The sequence below is a fragment of the Haliaeetus albicilla genome, chromosome 5, assembly GCF_947461875.1.
Source record: "Haliaeetus albicilla chromosome 5, bHalAlb1.1, whole genome shotgun sequence".
Lineage (NCBI taxonomy): Eukaryota > Metazoa > Chordata > Aves > Accipitriformes > Accipitridae > Haliaeetus > Haliaeetus albicilla.
Genome location: NC_091487.1, coordinates 30,738,534 through 30,760,109, shown reverse-complemented (window position 1 = coordinate 30,760,109; position 21,576 = coordinate 30,738,534). Strand labels below are relative to the sequence as shown.

General features: G+C 40.3%; 1 protein-coding gene across 9 annotated transcripts in view; it reads right to left on the bottom strand.

The window, feature by feature from the left end:
• Positions 1-12,554, bottom strand: part of HEATR5A (HEAT repeat containing 5A) — a 69,550-nt gene extending 56,996 nt beyond the window's left edge. For 3 of the 9 annotated variants that reach the window (XM_069784023.1, XM_069784029.1, XM_069784032.1), the window contains exons 1-3: positions 8,775-8,925; positions 2,832-2,915; positions 1,032-1,291 (exon numbers count right to left, since the gene is read on the bottom strand). In XM_069784023.1, the coding sequence (XP_069640124.1) occupies positions 1,032-1,157 (126 nt within the window). In that variant the 5' untranslated portion in view covers positions 1,158-1,291; positions 2,832-2,915; positions 8,775-8,925. Of the gene's footprint in view, positions 1-1,031; positions 1,292-2,388; positions 2,407-2,831; positions 2,916-8,774; positions 8,926-11,516; positions 11,536-12,436 lie in introns of those variants that run through there. The other 6 variants (XM_069784028.1, XM_069784030.1, XM_069784031.1 and 3 more) reach the window with 4 other exon arrangements.
• Positions 12,555-21,576: the final 9,022 nt, after the last annotated feature.

Genomic DNA, 21,576 nt, shown 5'->3' with positions numbered 1-21,576 from the left:
TAAATTTCAGTTAAAAGTTAGTTGAAGATAATTAATGCTAATTATCTTTACTTTCCATTATTACTGTTCTGATAATCTGACATGCTTAATTAAAAATGAACATTTTATTGCACCTTTCTACTTAAAGCAAAGCCATCTCAAATATTGGACTATTTTATTCTTCTTCTTAAAAAAAAAAAAAAGAGATTTAAAAACCACATTTTTCAGAGCATAATTCTTTCTAGTAGCATTTCAAGTGTATTTTCCCTATGGCATTTGTATAGCTACATCTTGCTAAAACAAAATTGCCTTTTCTTGCTTCTTTTAAGCCTGTTTAAAAATTAAACAATTCACATAAATATAGTAATTTAAGTAGCAAAGGAGAACCTTAGCAGAGTTTCAAGAAGTTGAGCATTAGAACGGAAAGAACTTCCCTTAAAACTACCATCTATTTTAGTCTTATATCAATAGTCTTATATCAAATGATCTTTAAAAAAAAAAAAAGAGCTTAGCACTGTATTTCATTTACATATTTTAAAACAAATAACATAACTCTTAAATAGCATTATCTAGGTTGGTTTACTGTTACATATCCACATATCCTACTTAATATACACTGAACAGTGAACCAAACAACTGGAGAGTTGGCTGGAAATGGATCTTTTATCATTTGATTAGGAAAATAAAAAACAAAGAGCAAGTTGCTACATTCTTGCTTGCTAGGGAACTACCAAATTGTGCCATGCTAGGTGGAAGCATGACTACCATTATTCATCATACGGTTGCAAAATCTTGCAGTAATAATCTGAGTTAAAAAAAAAAAAAATTCCTTTCATTGGACTAGGAGCTCTGCCACCTGAAGGGCTGTAACCAAAAACTTGTAACATTTAGAAAGCTGCTACTAACACTGAACATACTTTCAGTGCATGTACATAAAAGACATGAAGTAAACGAAATTGAATACTGCCCTTTTTTCTTAAACAAAATAACAAAAAAGACAGAGATAAACAGCTCTGTAATGTGCTTTTCTTCTCAAGTCTCATTATACTTACTCTGCTAGTCACTGGTAAAAGTTTTTCCAAAAACTGTAACCATTCAAAAATGAACTCTGCTTTTTGAAATTCACCAAGCTGGTTATACACTTCTTCATTAAGTAGTAAACTGTGAGCTAACTCCATTCCTTGAAATTTTCCTCAAATCTCTCCTCAAACACCACGGAATAAAAAAACCCCGACAAACTACCAGAACTGTGTTAATGAGTCAGGTTTTCTTCCTCATTAATATCTGGTGACTGAATCAGAAGTTTGAACACCTAAACAGAAAAAGAAAAATAATTATTGGAGAGTCAGCAATCATATTATATTCATGCTTGGCTTATTAAAACTAAATTTTCAAAGGAAAACTTAAAATAAAAAAAATACAGTAGTTTTATTTAGGTGGCTTTAGCAATACTTAATGGTTTTGGAAATAAGATAATGGCATTGATATAATATGCCAATTAAAGTTAAATATACTTCCGAATATATCAGAGAGGTTCTCACTGAACTACCATTTTTTCTTCATCTTGTTTTACATGAAGGGAGGTTTTCTAGTACCTGATGACACATATACGTGAAAGTAATAACCAAGCAGCCCCAAACATAATGACTTTTGCTATTTAGAACTAAGTGCAGCAATGGCAGTAACATACACCTAACAAACTCCTGTTAATTATATTCACAAATATAAATGCTAACATATTATTCAAACACTTTATGTATTCTCAATGCCAACAAGGCATAAAGAAAAACCAGAGCTTCATTACTGAAAAAAACTCTAATGCTGTCTTTTTTTGAATTAAAAAAAAAAACCAAAAAAACCCACAAAAAACCCCAAACCTGAAAAAAGAATGTTTCAAAAACTCAAAGTTCAAAAGAAGTTATGTTTTACTTATATCTCTTGGACTACTTTGGGAATTTCCACATTGTCAATAAGCATAACTAGAAGCAAACCAAGATGAAAAACACTTCTAATGATAACTTTTTTTTCCCCCCACTATTTAATAGCTATATAGCCTCAAACTACAAAATATAATATTCTGTAGGCTTTGCAAACAAAAATAGTCCAGGAGGTTTTGGTAAAACGTCAACCATATTTTAAACTCCCAAATAAATTATCCTTTCCAGAGGTCACTGAGACTGCTGAATATATATTTTTCCCATGCAGCAACAATATTATGGTGTAAAATGATCCATCAAACAGTAAATGGGCAATACAAAGCAATTGTAAATAATTCAGTACTTGGGTTGTCATCAAATGCAGAGCAGAAGGTTACCTTTACTACTTTCTACACATTTTTATGTAAAATTTACTCACAAAGGAAATTAGTGACATCTAATTTACTATAATGAACTGTCACTTCAAATTTACCTGAAATACCAGGCAGCTTGACAAGGCACCACACTATAAAATGACAAGCAGAGATAAATATACATAGCTCTTTATACCTATATATATTTTACCTGCCTAAGTACATAGACATTCACAATTTACCAGATATCTAACTCCTAGAACACTCACAGAACTTAACTCTATCCTCACATTTTTTGCAACATACAAAAAAAAGTAGGATTACATATTTCACTGAATATTTGAGTAGAGTTTCGTCACTGCTCAGGATGGAAACTACATGTACAGGTCACAAACATTCCTTTTTTCCTCACTCAAGGACTGTCCCAATATATACTATCTCTAGATTACCCACTACCACAGCAACTGATTCAACTTACATACCCAGCTGAAGATTACAACTCATAGTTGTTCTTCCCAGCTGAAAAGATCAGATTGTTGCCAGACATTGGCAGTTAACTTACCTAGCAGTTAATTTCTCCTCACTGTAAAAACTGTCTCTCTGCTGCTCCAGGTTCTTGGATAAAGGATGTCAAGAACTTGATTTTCTAGAAAAAGAATTAACACAAAGATCAACTTTAGGAAGGCACATGAGATAAAAGTGTCTATTCTAGAGAAAACAAGAATTCCAAAGTCTTGTAATACCAACAATTTTTATTAAGTAATAGCTCACCAAAAAGGCACTAGACTGGAGCTCCATAAATATTATTAGCTCTTCGTATGTTACATTTAAATTGGGCAGACCCACCATATTAACCATACAGTTTAGTTGATTTTACTACTGAAACTGCCTTTCTTATTTCTGTTTTATTAACTCTGTTCAAGTCTAAACCAAAAAAAAGTAAGCTCAAACAGCATAATACCATAATTAGTTTCTAGAAAGATGATTCCAGTGCTTTCGTAAGACCTACATTACTTCAATACATCTAAAAAAGCATAGGTGCAAAATATTTATTATATTAGTCTGCAATGCTATCCTAAATGACCATGTCCTTATCATTAAGTCATAAACAACATGGCAGCATTCATGTCAAAATCAACAACGAGCAGAGCTCGCAACGATGACTCAACTGTTCTGAAAATTCATGTACAATACTATGGATACAACAAGACATGAGGATTATCAATCCATCCTCCTAACTCCCAAATATAATTTGAATATTAGAATCTATGGGCAAAAACATTTCCTTTTAAACCTCATTCAACTTGAAGTTAGTCTGGCAGGACATGAAATACAGGTTGCATGCTACTTTAAAAGTAATCACTCCTCAACCAGTATTTAAAAGACTAAAGTTGAAAACAAATTGAATGTACGTGTAGATTTCAAAGTAATCTAAATTTCTTTAAGCCTGGTGAACCACTGTTCAGCCTGATGAAGAAAAGGCTCAAGGGGACCTAACAGCAGCCCTCAAAAGAGAAGGTTACCAAGAAGATGAAGACAGGTTGTTTACTGAGGTGTATGGGAGGGATAATACAAGAAGTTAATTAAAATAAATAAATTAAAACAAGGAAGGTTCCAACTCGATAGAAGAAAAAACATTTTCACTGTAAGGATTATCAGCCACTGGGACAGGTGCTGAGAGGTTGCAGAACCTTCACCCTCAGGAGTTTCTAAGACTCAACTGGACAAAGCCCTAAGCAACCCCATCTGAAGTTATTATTGTAACTTGTTTCTAAACAAGACACTTGTACTGCATAAGCACACATTCACAAAAATAATCTAGTTCTGGGGGTTTTTTTTAGTCTAAATTAAAAAAGAAAAATGTTATGGTGTAGTTGCTGATCTTTATAACGAACACCTGCTAACGTGGCTAGAAACACTAGCATTCCTCAAACTCAGTTCCGAACTACAGAGGTTGATTGGTTTTTATGCAAGATTTAGTTCTGTAGAAACTGAGAACTGCCCATGCAGCAAAAAAATCACAGACCTGATCTTTCCAGTGCTGGTCAACAAGCAAACCTTGGTTCCATGAAGCTACATACAAAGCAGCATATTATCCACCCTATTCAAAAAAACTTAGCCCAAACACTTACTGAGACTCCCTTTAACAAGCTGTAAGCCTGCACACCAGCGATACTTATGAAGCTTCAAAAATAACAATAAAAAAAGGGCACAGGCTTGTGCGAAGAAAGGTGAGAATGTAGGGAATCAAGTTTTTACGGCATCATATTGGTTTTGCAGTCAGATTGGAGAACAACACAAAAGGCACAGTGCTTACAAGGCTATGTAAAACAGAACACAAGCATACAATGTGGGAATGAGCTGCATTTGATTAATATTAAATATGTCCTTGTTATGTCTACAAGATGTTACTAGGCAATTTCTAAGTGCAGAAGGAAACATCTCACCTAAACACATACTGTCCAGACATGGGTGCAACTCTGCTCTAATTAGAGGAATGGCATAGCCACGTGGTGGGCTAGGCAAGCACAATGAAAGGCTGAATGTAACACCAGCCATTGCAGGTATTACAGTTTCTTGAACATCATCACGCACTAGTAAATCTATGCAAGTACAACCTAAGCATGTAAAGATGCATGTATATTTACATGAAACCCATGTTTAAAAATGTTGAATTATTTGATAGTCCCTTTCCCCGGTGTTATAATTTTGATGCTTCTCAATCTGAAAAAGAAATCTGGAAAAATAAATGTGAAATTTAATTGAATGAAACACATACTATGCCTTCAACAGAAATGAAAAGGCATACATAGCTGATAAAAAAAATAATCTTAATTTTCTAGCTAGCATGACGCACCATCCTTTTGGTTTTGTCTTTAGACAACTGAAGTAATTACAAGATTTACTTTCCCATCAGTGCTACAAAAGCAGATCAATCAAAAATCCCTCTTTTTTCCTATGAGGTAAGTTTAGTTTACATTTATACTATGCTACAAAACTGTCACAAGGATTTATTGGACAAGACAGAAGTTGTTCCTACTTATTACTGATGAAAATTTTTTCATTTGCTGACTACCAATTGTGGCAAGCAAGATTGTTCAAGATCAGAAAAGAGCTCAGAAAAGCTCTTAGAACAAGCACTAGATGGAATGCTGCCCTGTAAATTGAAAGGAGTGTAGGGTGAATCAAGCACTAAAAGGCAACAGCAATTGAGTTTCTAAAGTTCCTGACAAACCACAAAGAGAAAAAAGGGACTTGTAGTCTTTAAAAAAAAAAAAAAAAAAAAAAAGTGACTGAATCAGGGTAAGACCGATTTGAATAGCTGCCTTTAGCAAGTGGTTTTAAAATATGAGAACCAACAGATCACCCATGACACAGTTATAACAGAGCCAAAAAAACAAATAGATCTATTATGTGTATCAAGTTTGTTCTGAGATAGGTAATCTCCTTAGGTTTTAAAAGCTGAGGGAAGCAGTCCATAGACTTGTATTTCTTTCACATGGAAGTCTAAAACAAAAATTAATACACAATAAATTACAAGCTATGACCAATAGTGGCAACTTAATGAATTTTACTTTTCCTCTTCCTTCTACCCCATGGCATATTTTGTCTCTGCCTAAAAAAAAAAGAAAAAATTGCAATAAAGCAGACTCCTAACTGATGTCTCACTAAAAAAAATAAGCCTTTAAATTATGACTCACTATTTCAAGGAAGATCAGCACAAGTAATGGAAACTACCACACAGATCAAGTATGTACTTACAAATTTGTTTTCTTTTAAGATTTCTTGCATTTGATCCCTCATTGTTCCAACAGTTTGTCTCTCTTTGCCAGGAGCAAGTGCTACTCAAACAGAAATCAGACCAACCTCAGCTCTGTGAGCATGATACTCAGATGAGGATCTAGTATACAATCTCTACTACCTAGTGAAGAAAATAAAGTGCTGTTTAACTTATCTTAGTAATAGTTTATATTTTTCTAATTTCACAAGTATTAAAATAATTCTGCATTAAATCTGATATGAAATATAAAGATAATAAACCTGTGGATTCAATTTTGTACTAAAGCCTAGTCTAGCAGAGAAGTAAAAAGGACATTATTCTTCTAAGAAATGATCACTGTTACTCATTGCCCGTAATGAGTAATAGTAAAACATGAGTAATGAGTAGTAGTAATGAGTAAGGTTTTAAAATGACAAGTAATAATTACTGGTGTTTTCATAACAGCTGCTATTGGACTGACTACACAGTCAATGCCATAACCATCACACTGCTGAAAAACGGAGCTGAAGCACGTTCATTAGCTTCAAGTTGTCCTTCACTGCATCGCAGTGGTATTTTAACTGACTTCAAAGTCACAGGTTTTTTTCCTCAGAAAGCAAGATTTATTATAACCTATCTAACAAGCGAACCAATACATTTAAGAGAAAGCCTTCCAGCCTGACACATTTAGTTCTAGTCATTAACAGTTCAGATCAATGTTACTCCTGCAGCACTGTTTTAAAAGTTTAATGGGATGATCGTTACCCGTGCATCTGAGTTGACTGCATGGCAAGACAATCGATGCTCAAGCCTATGTTAAGCCCTTGCACATACCTGTTTAGAGTGTCTCCCAAACATAAACAAAACTCCTGCCCAGCTCCCTCCGGCTTACTTCTGACAAAAGAAACGGAGTACGGTACTCTTTTGCCAGCTGGGCTGGAAAACCACCTTCAATCACCAGCCAAATTCAGCTACTAATGAATGACACATAGACCAAAATCCAATAGTTACAATGTATCATTTATGGTAGTAGGCAAACATAAGGAGGCACAGAAGTCTAGAGAAGGCCAAAAGTGCAGGCTCAAACTCCCAGCAACTTCAAACGGGAGGCCTGAATGCCCAGGGAACGAGGGATCGAGTTATCTTCAGCTGTAAGCTAGCTAGAATTTATAGCACACGTAGAAATAACCTAATTTAAATAAACTATCATGATAGAATCTTAATGATTTGATAAGAAATAAAAAAAGAACTAAAATTCCAGCTCAGATGAGCTTGGAGTTTAGACACTGGAAATATACTGAAGTGGGAATATTCAACAGCTAGAGAAATGTATTTATTATTACTTGAAAGACAGTGCAGCCTTTGTTTACTTACTGACTTGTACAAACTATTACCAACTAACACAGAGAAGCAAAGTCTGCCACAAAATCTTCAGTAAGAGAAGGCAAAGCTAAATAAAAATGTCAGCATAAGTACGTCAGTACTCCAGTATCCTTTGTGTGGCAGGATCGTCAGCATTCAGCCAACTTGAGCCTTTTCTCTATGTACAGAAGCCTTAAATTTTTCACATGAAGCAATGGCAGGTAACTGCTGGTCCTGACATAACATTGACCCCTCTGTACACATTTTATGTTCAGCAGCACTAATCACTCTTGGCTTCTCATTCAGCTGAAAAAAAGCTGAGAATTTCACGTGCCCTTTCGCTGCTTGCTTGTATGTAGTTTCAAAGGTAACATACAAGCAAATTTAGGGCATTTCAGCACCGAGACACCAAGAGATGGGGCGGGGGGGGGGGGGGGGGGGGAGAAATTAAACTCCCCTGAAGACTGTTTCTTTACCAGAAGCATTGGTATATTGAATTGATTAAACCCCTGATGAGGAGGACTATGAAGAAGTTATGAAACCAGAGCCCAGTCTTTCAGTGCATTCACACACATGCTTGTATTTATCAGTGATCTGTCTCATCAGTTTGGACCCAATTACTCCTTGGCATCAAATAGACTTGATTGCTTTTCATCCAAAATTAATATACTGCCATAAGAATGCCAGGTATTTTGCATTGTTATGTTATATTGGTCAGCAGTGGGGAAATTTGAAGCCAAGCATGGAGAAGATGGGACTAACAGCGATGTTTGACAGCAGTTTGCAAGAACAGACCACAAGAGAAAGTCATCACAAGACCACAACCCAGAGCACATGCAAAAAGAATACCAGGCCACAGAGGAGAAAGTCTAAAATTTTAAGACTTAAATCAAACAGAACTGTAACTCTTAATACCAGATTTTAAGTGCATTAGCATGTGAAAAACACACCAGCTAGTAAATCTCGCAGTTGAGTACTCATATGTTTTATTGCATATTCTGTGTTATGAAGGGATTCAGTTCCACTCACAAATCAAGCTTCCTTTTTAAATAAAAATACGTACACACTTGCATCACATGCTTATCCCAAACAGCAAAAAGCAATGAAGAATCTGTTTGACTAAGAGCAACAATAAATAACAGATTATTACACAACTATCCATTTCCTCCAATTACTGCTGAAGATTTCAGACTAGGACAACTTTCACTTACGTTATATTTTTGTATGCAATTATCCAGCTTAGAAATAATGGTTCTGAAATCATAGGTGTTGAAACAGGACCCCTTTCTTTCAGGCTCCCCACTTAACAGTGCTCTGGATGAAGCATTTTGCCCCAGGAAAACCATGTATCCATTCTATCTTTGAAAATTTGGTAGCATTTACCAGGTACTTGTTAAAGATGTAATCCAAGTGCATCTTCATATATTGCACCTTCCGCATAGGTCTTGCCATGTTCACATAGCATTTCACACTGTGCTAAAGAACAAATATCACGCAGCCCACACAGAATTTTTGTTAGTTTCTCAGATACTTCCATCTGTGTTGCAAAACAAAAGGGCTGTATTTTGATGTTTTGTGAACAATGATGCTCATACAAAGTACTTGTTTACCCCCACAGGAACAGTCCCAAACAACTGGTTTTCCTAGCAAAATGCTTATCAAATGTTATTCATTTCCAAGTTTCAGAAGAATCACCCTGTATCTGAAAAAGCAACCAAGTTTAAAGGCAACAAAGATCTAAGTGAAATCTATCAGAATCCTTGTTCTGGGCATGCTGGTTTTAAAAATATTCACACAAAGAATGTGACCACCCACAATCCTCATACATAACAGTGACATTGATAAGAACTACAACACAAAATACATTTGCTGAAGTGTGAAAGAAATGACAAGACAATGTCTTTTAGGAATGCTGAATGATTTCTGTGAAGTTTTGAGGACAAAACTTGACATAACTGGAGAAAAAATACCATGAAAAAAAGTGCCTGGAAATGCAGTAGCTGTTTTAGCAATGCAAAGCACTGAAGACGTTAAAAACTCGGATTTTGAAAGACATTCATTCATCGTGTTAAAAGGTAGATATACTTTGCTTTCATGTTTCTTATCAGCACTTTATCTCCACATAAGAAGAACTATTCCAGGAAAGCAAGAAACAGCTACATTCAGTTATTGAGAAATATAAACCATCCATTTCCTGAGCTCCACAGCAGGCACTACTGGCAGACTGTCCCCCCTAACACCCACAGCCCTTGAATATTAGTTAAGTTCATTTCTGAAAGTTTCAGTCAAAAGATAAACTTGGCTCCATTACAGGGACCTCAGAACATTATTTTATTTACATGCAACCTGGCAAACGGCGTATAAATAATTAACCAATGCTTCTAATAGTTAGAAAAACAGTATCATATCTGGAAGTATGATTCTGACAAAGTGAGTGTAAAAGATTTTTTTTTCCCAAAAAATTTGACTAACTAAACTTCAAAAAGCAACAGCTAGCTTCAGTCTGAATAAAAGTGCATAGATTGCTTTGGTTTTACGTCTTTGCAGGTTTGAAAGCTGGCGTGATAGCAAAGCAAGTGCATAAAAATCACAGAAGTATAGACATTCACCTAAATCCTAACAATAATTTCAATATATGTCTGAACACAGCTTTATTCCTGACAATGTTGCAGACAATATTGTTTATCCAATATAAACAAAATATATCAAACTGAGTATACTGACAGGGTTTTTTTGTCACAGTGGCAGGAGTTTCAGGAAATTCTTTGTTAAAATGTCAAATTGACTTGCAGTAGGTGATACATATCCATATGGATAATCCAAAGTTCAGGTTGATTTTAGCTACCATTTTTCCCCTTAAGGTAAATGCTGAATCCAGTCTAGCTTAGCATTAGATTAAGCCACAGGAAATTTTTGCTGAACATATCCTGAAATCCTGGAAAAGTATACTTATTTTTCCTGAAAATCTTGATAGCTATCATAATACTAGCTTAACTAGTACTATGACTAGACTTCAGCTGCACTGAAGCACACCAACACAGAAATTTAGCAGCAGCAGAAGCCCTCACAGGTGCAGACTCTGCATGAGACTTGTTTGGCAGATCAGAGACCACTACTGGGGCATAAATCACTGACATACCTCACTGCGATGGTTGATTCTCCAGATATTCTAAATGGCTGTTCCCCAAAGAAAACTCCAGTACAGCTCAGAAAATATAACTGCATAGAGATTTCATGCTTTTTTGGTTTGCAATGTAGATGTAGACATATTTCATGTCTTTTTTAAGGTTCTCCTTAAAGCCAGTAAAAACTGCAATGGTAAAAACTTAATAGAACAAACATCCCACAATCTGAAAATGTTTTTGTGAGAAGGTGTTTCTAACCTCCTACCTGATTAGGATCTTCTGAATTTTAAAACAGAAGATCATCCTGCATTGATTAACTAAGTTTTTGACATGTTGGGATACAACGTCATGAACTAGTCGGTAACTCAGATATTTTACTGACAATAAAATCAATCTTCTGTTCAAGAATCAAGCACAAGTTTTCAATATATCGCTAGACTTAGTGTAACATTAAACTGGTTTCCTCCCCTCCCCCCCCAACCCCCTTTTCATTGTGTCAAACCATCAGGAAAAGGAAAAGAAACCCAAACTCCGTTCAGCACACAACTAAAAGTAATCTATCTTCTGGGTCTCAATTGTTATTTCATACATGAGCTGAAAATATTACATATCATGGGGCAAAACACCAAAACATACTATATAGCTTGACTATTTCTGAAGACGGGGAAAATATTGCTGGCATGTGAGACTAAAATAAAAGTTTAGTACCATTCATGGTCACAACTATGAACATTTAATCTTACTAAATCAAAGTAACTTAAAGAAACATTACAAATAATGAATCCAAACTTCCAAAAATACCAAATTTTGTTTATAGAAGCACAAAGCTGAACTCACCTTAACCTTATCTGCCTTCCTCCTTTCTTATCTCCCTTCCACCCTTATCTCACTAAACTTTACTCTTAACTAAACTTACAATACCTATTACTCTCTCCCTCATTCCAAAATGTCAACACTAATGCAACTTTACAGGTTTTACATCCCTGTGCAAAGTTTTTACCAGTTACACGGTGTAGACGTGCCCGTTGTCCTAGCTGGACAGCCAGAAATTCAGACTGCAGAAGCCTACAGTAGCATTTCTGCACACCAGAACGTCCAGTACTGCTACCCTTCCCTCCAAATATTCTTAGCTACCGAGATTTATAAGAAAGTATAAAAACAGACCCTAAGACCACCACGCAACCTCGCTGCAAGTGAACGCCAGATCCGTCCCTGCAGTCTTAAGGTCTGCACCGACCCGTACCAGCCAAACACCCACCCTGGCCCACCGCGCACCCCGTTCCCGCTTACCCCAAACCCGGGGGCACGGTCGCTCGCCCGCCCCTCCCCGTGACACCCCGGCGGCGCGGCGGGACCACGCTCGGACGGCACCGCGCCCGTGGCCGGCTTGCCTCGCCCCCCCCCCCGGCCCCCGACGAGAAGCCCTTTCTCCGTTCCCCTCACTGGGGCGAGACCTGCCCCGCAGCGACGGGACGGGACGGGCTGAGGGGGCCCGGCAGCCGCCCGGCCGCCGACTTTAGAGCCGGCTTGTCTGCCTCACCCGCCCAGACGGCTCCGGGGGTGATCGAGCACTTTTCAGGCGCAGGCCTCGGGCAGCCCCAGCCCCTCAGCGAGCTCCCCGGCTCCCCTCGGCCCCTCCGCCCGCCTTCACACAACTCCTCACCCCGCGCCCAGCCCGGGCATCCCCTCCTGCCCGGCCCCCCGCCGGTTTAGAGTCATTCCCGCCCGCCCCCCTCAGGCGGCCCCGTTCCCCCCTCCGGGCCTTCGCGCCCCGCCCAGGCGGCCGCCGCGGCTGCCCGCGCCCCTTTCCTCACCCCCTCGGGCGCCCGCTCCCCGCCTGCCCCGGCGGCTGGAGGAGCAGCACCGGCGCCCTCCGCCCCTCCCCTCCCGTCCCGTCCCGTCCCGTCCCGTCCGCGGTACCTGGCCGGCACGGCTCGGCTCGGCTCGGCTCGGCCCGGCCCGGCCCGCCGCAAGGCTCCCGCGCCGCTCTGCGGGGCGGCGGCGGCGGCGCTCGCCTCCGTCCGTCCGTCCGTCCGCCCGCCCTCCTCCGGCGCGGGGGGGGGCGGCGGGGGCCTAGCGCCCGGGCCGCCGCCGCTGCCGCCCGCCGGCGGGGGAGGGCGGGGGGGGAGGAGGGCGCCGCCGTTGCTCAGGGCTGTGCAATCGGGCCCGGAGCCATCGAGCGCCACCGCGGGCCTCGGCGCTCCGGAGGGCGGGAGCGGCCCGGGGGAGCGCGGAGCCCCGGGGCGGCGGCGGGCGGCAGCCGCAAGGCCGCGGCAAGGCGTCGGGGTGCCGGAGGGGAGGGAGTCACCGCCCCGGGGGTGGCTCCGTGGCTCTGCAGCCACCGGGACGCCGTGGCGGCGAACGAGCTCCGCGCTGGTCCCGCTCGCTGCCGCAGCGTGAGGGGGGACAGGCGGGAGCCAGCGCTCTCCCGCCGAAAACAGCAAGAACTGCCCCCCCCTCCTTGGTGATTTTTGTTTGTTTGAAGGTAGCCATGTTTTTTCAAGGTAGCTCAGTTGGCACTGTTGAGGGTTGTACCTGGTTCTGACCAGAGTCTGTCATGACTCCTGGTTTTCTCTCCACCCCACAGGCACCCATCTGCCCCTTCTGGAGAGGGCCCCTGGCACGACACCCTTCCAGTAACAGAAGCCTCCCATTTATATTCTTAACCGTTTGCCAAACTCAACATTTGCAAGAGCTGTCACTCTTGGGTTTCACCAGGGTAAGCTTTGAACCCACGTGGAGGTGGGATCCCAAGTCAGGGAGTCATTCTGTGTCTGACTGACAAGGTCAGACAGGGGCTCCTCCAGGATTTTCACCTGGTTGGTTTTTTTCCCACGGCATAGGTGCTCCAACTGAAAGAGGTTGCTACGTCACAGGGAATGACTTGGAAATTTTCACAGGCGAATGCAGTGGTGATGAGAAAATTTCTATTCGGGGGATTTTCTCTTCTGAATTCTGCCATCAGAGTTTAAGTTCTGTCTTAATAAAGGGAAAATATATGTCTCCCAACCATCTTTTAGTTTAAAAATAAACAGATGATAATGTTACTGTAGCTTTGTAGCTGATGCCCAGCCATGTCCAGATTGGTTTTGCATCCTACCAACTACCTAGCAGAGCAAACTGGAAGACAGACATCAGTTTCTGCTGGCAACAAGTTAGTTTGGTGGGATTGAGATGTTCTGTTTTAATTCTGCTACCTTAGCTGCTGCTACAAAGTTGATGAAGAAATAATGCCTTCTGGAATTAAAGACTGGTTTTGACTAGACAACAAATCTTAAAGATGATCTTTTGTCTTCTTATTCCCACAGGGCGACACTGGTTAAGCACAGGAGTGGAAAACTAAGATTCCTCTCTGCAAACTGGGTTCTCTCGGGCCATCTTCTTTGAAGTGGTGCAAACCATCCTGGGGAGGGAAAAATGCCTGGGATGCATAAGCGTAGGAGCTGAAATCGTGTCTAGCCCTTACATAAGCTTGTAAATTCATCTTCAAATAGGTTCAATATGTAAAATTTACATACAGTGTCATCCTCTGTGAACATCTGTGTTCAGTCACATAGATGGTGCCACTGAGGAATATTTCAAAAAGTGCTCTTAGAACTGCCTGATTACATTTTGCTATGGATGCCAAGAGAACCAGGCTGCATTACCGTATATGGGCACTGGTTTCACTTTTACTAAATCGCCTGTGATAAAGAAACATGAGCATTGATGCAATGACCTTTTACAAAAAAATTCTGCCAATGGATGTAGTAATGAAAAATACATAAATGCCTCATACCTGAAGCAGGAAACTACTTCCGTAGTGTATTTCACAGAAATCAACTCTACAAACTCCTACTGCTGTGAGGGTGTTAACCCCTGGTATCGAAAATAACGTACACCCCCCAGGAAAGAGTTATTTGCTCCGTTAACCTCATCTTGATCAGAAGATGAGTTGCTGCTGCTCAGCATAAAGCGGTCTGCCATTCAACTTGTGAGAAAGGTCAAGTGAACAATTTATATTCAAAGACTGTTGGTGCTGTGATGTTTTCCATAATGAACTCCAGAAAAACAAAGGCTGCTCTGTCTGATAGTCCTGTGGTAACAGAAAGACCTGGTAATACTTCTGAAGGATTGATCATGTTTAGCTCAGAAACAAATACACAAAACCGAATCTAGAATAATTTTTAGAAGATTATTGTTGTTATTATCATTATTATGCCTATTACTTACTCTGTTGCGGTAACGGGCAGAGACCCACTCAAGATTAATATCTCATAATGCTGAATGTCACCTGAGCACAGGGCACAATAAAACATCAGTCATTAAGAAGTAGTCTTGCTCAGTTTTTCCCAAGAACGATCTCACCCAGCCCCCAGTATACATGATATCAGCTCTGAGTAATGCTGGGTTAATGCTAAACTGATATGAATCAGCTGGAATAACGAGTGATACTGATGCAGGATGCTCCTTCCATCTCCAGGTACATGAGCTTTAGGGTTGCTTTGCGCCAGTGGTGCTTGTGTGAGGGTAAGAATCTGTGTTTATTGGATTTATAGCTAACCTTGATTCTTTAATATGATTTTTTCCCTAAATTGGTCAACAGAGTGTTAACCATGCACTGATTCAAATTAGTGTCTACTTCAGCAGTTATGCATGCCATTTTAATCTTTCCCCCTTTCAATCTGAAATAAAAAATATCGTCATGCAAGTTTATAGTATTCTGTTCTAAACCAGACAAAAATAGGACAATTAAATGTATTCACCATGTATTAATTCAATTTCCCCTTCCCCCATTAGTTCTGACTGAGCTTCAATAGCAAATTACTTAATAAAATAAGCAACTGGCAAATAATTGCAATGCACAAACCTACTGATTAGTCTTCTCATTAGTTAGTCTATTTTGGTAAAGTGGGTTGACTGATTTAGAGCATGAATCAGTTCTGCCATACAAATTCCAGTCATAGTAGAACATCTATACAGTCACATATGCCTCTGAGCTAAATATTTTCTTTCTTACAGCTTTATAATCCTCAGTGACTCTAGAGGAAGAGAAAAGAATGTATTCCTTTGAATTCAGTGGGACTGTCTATGCATGAGTAAGAATCACAGGATTAGGGGCCTGATTTAAAGCAAATGAAACATCACCAAATTGTCACATAGCAAACAAAACCAAATTCCATTCTATTTTAAAATCAGTAAGAAGGAATGTTCTTAGATTAATTATAAGATTAAACACATAGTTTTACTTTCTTTTTGCAATTATGTTATACAGTCAATATACCCGTTTAAGTACAGAGTCAGACCATTAAAGTCTGAGGCAACTTACATTTGGCTTTAATCTGAGTAACGTTATTCATCTGTCTATAAACATTATAACATGCTCATTTCTAGAACTGCTGCAGCCCTTGGCATCCCTGGCTGTCCATTAGTGCTCCGTTGGTTGAGACAGTAACTATGTAAGTGTTTCTAATCCCCAAAGTGAAACATTCACGTCCCTGGAGTAGTTGCCTTCTGGAGCTATGTAGAATCCAATACAGTTTGGTCTGTCCTAGCTTTTGCAATGCCTTAGTTACGAATCCTTCTTTTTTACATGTTGAATATAAAAAATACTATATGGTTTTATTTAATGCTTAAATACTGCTAGACTTCTTTTTATTCCCAACACAGTTGCTTTTTGTATTATCACAAAATACAAGGCCTGAATTCCTGCCAAACTATTACACAGTCCTGCTGTTATTTTTAATCCTAAAATGTAAAGAAAAGTATTATGCAGGCCTATGATGTTAGAAAGAGCTACCCAAATGGAAGTGCAAAATAAGAAAGGGAAATGAGTCCTATCAAAATCACGACACATACATCTCAAACCAACTTGTGAATAAATGATCAATCTTCAGTGGTAAACATGAATAATATATTTTTTTTAACTTTAAAATTAAATACCCAAAGAATCCTGGATAAAGTATTCTGACAAGAATTAGCTGTACATTAATGAGATCTAGAGATGGATTGCCAACTGAATATTAAGGCCTCCCAAGAACCTTTTGCTTTCACTGTTAATCCAAAACCTTTGTTGAAATCTCTGTCCTAACGGGGCACACCTAAATAGCCTTAAGCTCCTTACTTGCACATTTTTAATACCTGCTGATGTAATAGGGCATATATTGTGGCACTTACACAGGCAAATACAATTAAAGTGAATAGAAAGCAATCTTAAATTCAGAGTAACAAGAAACATAAATATATATGGACTAGAACAGTGCGACAGGAATACCATTTATTTGCTTTTCCACGCTGTCTGGGTCATTCCTATTTTAGAAACAATATGGGGTGTTATTTGTAGTGATACCATGCCTTCCATTGAGGTACTCAAAGTGCTCTGTGGACATTAGCTCAAGTCACATTTGTGAGGCAGAGGCTGAAGTAGGAGGTAGTGAAAGGCAAACTCCTGTAGCTCCAACAAAGGTGAAGAGAGGTGAGAGCGTACTGCCTTCTGACTTAAAAAGAAGAACAGAAGTGATTTTTTGCCTTTAGTGAAAGACAAAAAAAGCCAGTGGTTTTAAACGTCTTTCCCCCCTGTTTTCACTCTCTCTTTGTCTCACAGATGGAAAAAGTGGAGCAGAAAATTGCTTTGCCCAAAGCCACACACTGGCAGTAATTGTACTAGCAGACAGCATTGGTTTAAATAGAAAATGTGCAATACATTCATACTATTGAGGCCATGCTAATTGCTGTTTCTTTCTCTTGTCCACATATACTATTTACTTTTCAACTGTAGTTACACAGCATTTCTGGTAGCAGAACCTTGTAGGGATTCCCAAATTTTTAGTTGCTTTCAAAGGAACTTCAAGAAAATAAGAAGGAATAGGAGATACCAAATTCACTAAAGTCTTAAGAGAGAGTCTCAAATTTTCAGTGCTGTTTTCCCAAGAAAGAGATTAAGAAGGCAGCTCTGATTTCTGTTCTCGACCAGCAATTGTGACCCTGATTTCTAAAATAAAGCAGCTGGTGGATCTCACAGAGTTCATCCTCACTGTGCTGTGCAAGACACTAAACATAGTGATAGACATCATTCTGCTCAATGTGCAGTCTTAAGTAGAGACACACTGAAAAAAAACCTAAATACCCATTCATTAGCTGAGAACTGACATGTAAAGAAGATAAGAAATTAAGCCAGTCACTTAGTGGTTTGGTGGTGTGGTGGGTTGACCCTGGCTGGATGTCAGGTGCCCACCAAAGCTGTTCTATCACTCCCTCCACCTCAGCTGGACAGGGGAGAGAAAATATAACAAAGGGCTCAAGGGCTCGTGGGTCGAGATAAGGACAGGGGAGATCACTCACCAATTACTGTCACGGGCAAATCAAACTCAGCTTGGGGAAAATTAACTCAATTTGTTACAAATCAACCAGAGTAGGGTAATGAGAAATAAAACCAAACATCAGAACACCTTCCCTCCACCCCTCCCTTCTTCCCAGGCACAGCTTCACTCCCAGATTCTCTACCACCACCTCCCCCCAGCGGCGCCGGGGAATGGGGGTTGCAGTCAGTTCATCGCACGTTATTTTCTGCGGCTTCATCCTCTTCAGGGGCGGGACTCATCACACTCTTCCCCTGCTCCAGCGTGGGGTCCCTCCCACGGGAGACAGTCCTCCACGAACTTCTCCAACGTGGGTCCTTCCCGTGGGCTGCAGTTCTTCACAAACTGCTCCAGCATGGATCGCTTCCACGGTGTGCAGTCCTTCAGGCACAGACTGCTCCAGCGTGGGTCCCCCACGGGGTCACAAGTCCTGCCAGAAAACCTGCTCTGTGGGCTCCTCTCTCCACAGATCCACCGGTCCTGTCAGAAGCCTGCTCCAGTGCGGGCTTCCCACGAGGTCACAGCCTCCTTCAGGAACCCACCTGCTTCGGCGTGGGGTCCTCTCTCCACAGGCTGGAGGTGGATATCTGCTCCACCATGGACCTCCCTGGGCTGCAGGGGGACAGCCTGCCTCACCATGGTCTTCCCCACAGGCTGCAGGGGAATCTCTGCTCCGGCGCCTGGAGCATCTCCTCCCCCTCCTTCTGCACTGACCTGGGGGTCTGCAGGGTTGTTTCTCTCACATGGTCTCACTCCTCTCTCCAGCTGCCATTTCTGTATGTCCCGCAACTTTTTTTCCTTCTTAAATATGTTATCACAGAGGTGCTACCACTATTGCTGATGGGCTTGGCCTTGGCTGGCGGCAGGTCCATCTTAGAGCCGGCTGGTATTGGCTCTGTCGGACACAGGGGAAGCTTCCAGCAGCTTCTCACAGAAGCCCCCCCTGTAAACCCCCCACTACCAAAACCTTGCCACGTAAACCCAATACAGGTGGCAGTCCTCAGGTAATTCCTGTGGATTTCTGGGGACCACTCTAGTCCTCTGTGGCATACTGCCACTCCAGCTTCAAAAGAGAAACAGAATGCATTTGAAGGAGACCCTATTCAAGACTAAAAGCAGAAAATACTAGAAGTTTAAAAGATTCATATCTCCTTATCCAAAGAAGCTGGTTTTATACTAGAGGTGAGACTGAGGTTCACCAGGTCATACTTTTAAATCCAAGTACATGCCTCAGACTGATGGAACTGACTTTGTTCTGAAGGAGGGGCTAAAGACCAGTGGTTGCATTGAGTCACAATGAAGAAAGAAACTTTGGTGCAGCTTTTGTGGTAAACGAGACCAGACATCACAGCTGCATTAAAGGACATGGTGAAAAACACCACAAAGGCTGGCTGATTTCCAGCAGCCCATCAAGTGGGTGTCATTTCAACACGGGGAAGCAACTGTCTGCAGGAGCTGTTATGCGCAAAATCTCGTTACGGTCAAAAAGAAACCCACCCTATGTGTAAAGTCATACAAAATTTATTATTAGTATAATTGCAACCTTAGCAGTCTAACTGAAGAATTATTTTTAGTCCAGATCTAATTATTGCAGAAAAAGAAAGGAAATAAAAATAAAGAAATTGTATAGAAAGTCTCTAATAATAACACTATAGTTAAAATTGTTAGGCATGCACTGTCTGGTACCTACCCCTTCTCCTGGTGTCATGCTTACCCTTTCACCTCCCTGTGGCTTCCATCTGGTGGAGGGAGCACAGTGGATCATCAGCATCCAGAGTCCTGTGCCTGCAGGAGTATGATGTTAGTGTTTATGGTTTCTTCTTCTTTCTCTCCTTTTTCCTCTTTTGGAAATAGCTCTCACCTGGGGCTATTTTTACATGTTTTCTAATAAAGTTTTACACCTTGCTTCTTCCTCACTAGACTGCAACTAGGTATTTTGTATTTTATTTATCTTAGATGCTTGTTCTTTCTTCTTTTTTTTTACCCCTAAGTCTAGTTTTGTCCAGCTCCGGGTCTGCATTCTTTAACTGACCATTGGCAAGTTGTTTATAGCCTTGGGACTCCAGTGTCAGCCTGTGCCCCATCTCTTACTGTCCCATGCCTCTACTCTCTACACTGCAGCTGGTGTCTCCACTTCTCCAGGCTGCTACTGTTCTAACAGGCCTTTATTTCTGTACACTCCAACATTATGTTAGAGTCATAAATATATCATTCTACACAGAATAGCTGCTTATTATTAATATCTATATAAAAACTGTGGTGACACCATACAGAGCAAAAGTAAAACAAATTAGCCATAGTCTCCTGTCATTAGAAAAAAATGTCATTACAGCTAAATCAAGTAAAACCAAAGCTCCAGGAAGATCAAGGAAAGTTCAGACAAAGCACATGTGATAAGCCTCCATCCTGAGGTCTTGTAAACTCAGAACAAAGTCTGTGGTCTCTTACTAGCAACAGCAATACAGTTGCAGCATTGTTACTAGTATTACTGGGCTACATGTTGTTTATTACCTTCCAGTTCTGGATTAATATTTGCATGTTGCATACTGCATGTAGCAGCAGAGGTAACTATTTCCACAAAGGGCACGGGAAGGAAGCAGGAATACTGCTGACTAGAAAACAAGCTATTGCACCTGAACTCATTAATTTTATGAGCACAGTTCATAGTCCACGCACGCTCAGCTTAGACACATTGGGTGTGTACGCTGCGAACAAGGTTGCAAAATCCCAATATAACAATTACCGTGTGACAGCTGAATTGGAGGCCACACTAGAATAGCAAAATGATGCCTCCTGATTTTATAGTTTATTTCAAGGAAGTGGGGAATATATCTTCCAATAGATATTCTCTAAGTATAGAACTGGATAATTATTTGAGCTTTTGTCTAGTCACAGAACAGAAACTATTTAAAGCAGTGTCAGGTCATTTGTTTAAAACATATACTCATGGCAGAAAGGAATGAGCCTATGGCTTTGAAAAAATAATTTTAATCAATTTTTTCATCAGTATGGTCCATCATGTTATTCAGAAATGGCTTCTTTCTGTAAATGGATTGTGAATCAATAGTAGATATAAATAAAGCAGTACAAAGGGCACAGCATTCAACAAGCTGCCAATCGTTAGAGCAGAAGACGGCAGAAATCAGTATTCCGAGATGGATACACAAATAAATCAGAAACGGGCAGATAATACAAAAAGATGCCACCTTTTTACAGAAACTCCAGAGTTCTGTCATGTCCCAAGAACCACTGAAATATACATAAGTTTGTATGTGTTTTCTATGAGAGATCAGTACGAGATGGAGTTTGGTCTGAAGTCTGTTTTTCACTAAACATTTTCAAGCTCATCCCTCTCAGAACTTGCAGAGTTCTTGAAATACAGAGAATGAATTGCCAGGCTGCCAAAGATCTTTCTGGAGCCAGGCAAAAAAATAAAAGTGAAAACTGCAGACTGTGCATTATACCTCAAAGATCAATTCTTGAGATATACTGAATACCCGCAATTCCTGTAAGGTCAGTGAAAAGTGGTATTACTCAGCACTTTTTAGGATTTGGCCTCCAATGGAAAGAGCAATAAAAAAAGTTTTTTCAAGCACACAGATCATAATTAATTTGTATTAGTTATTCACATCAGGACAACCTTATTTAAATGTCGCTAGTAAGAACTCAGAACATGACTCATACTGTGTCTATCATAACTGTTAATTATTAATGAATAAATAT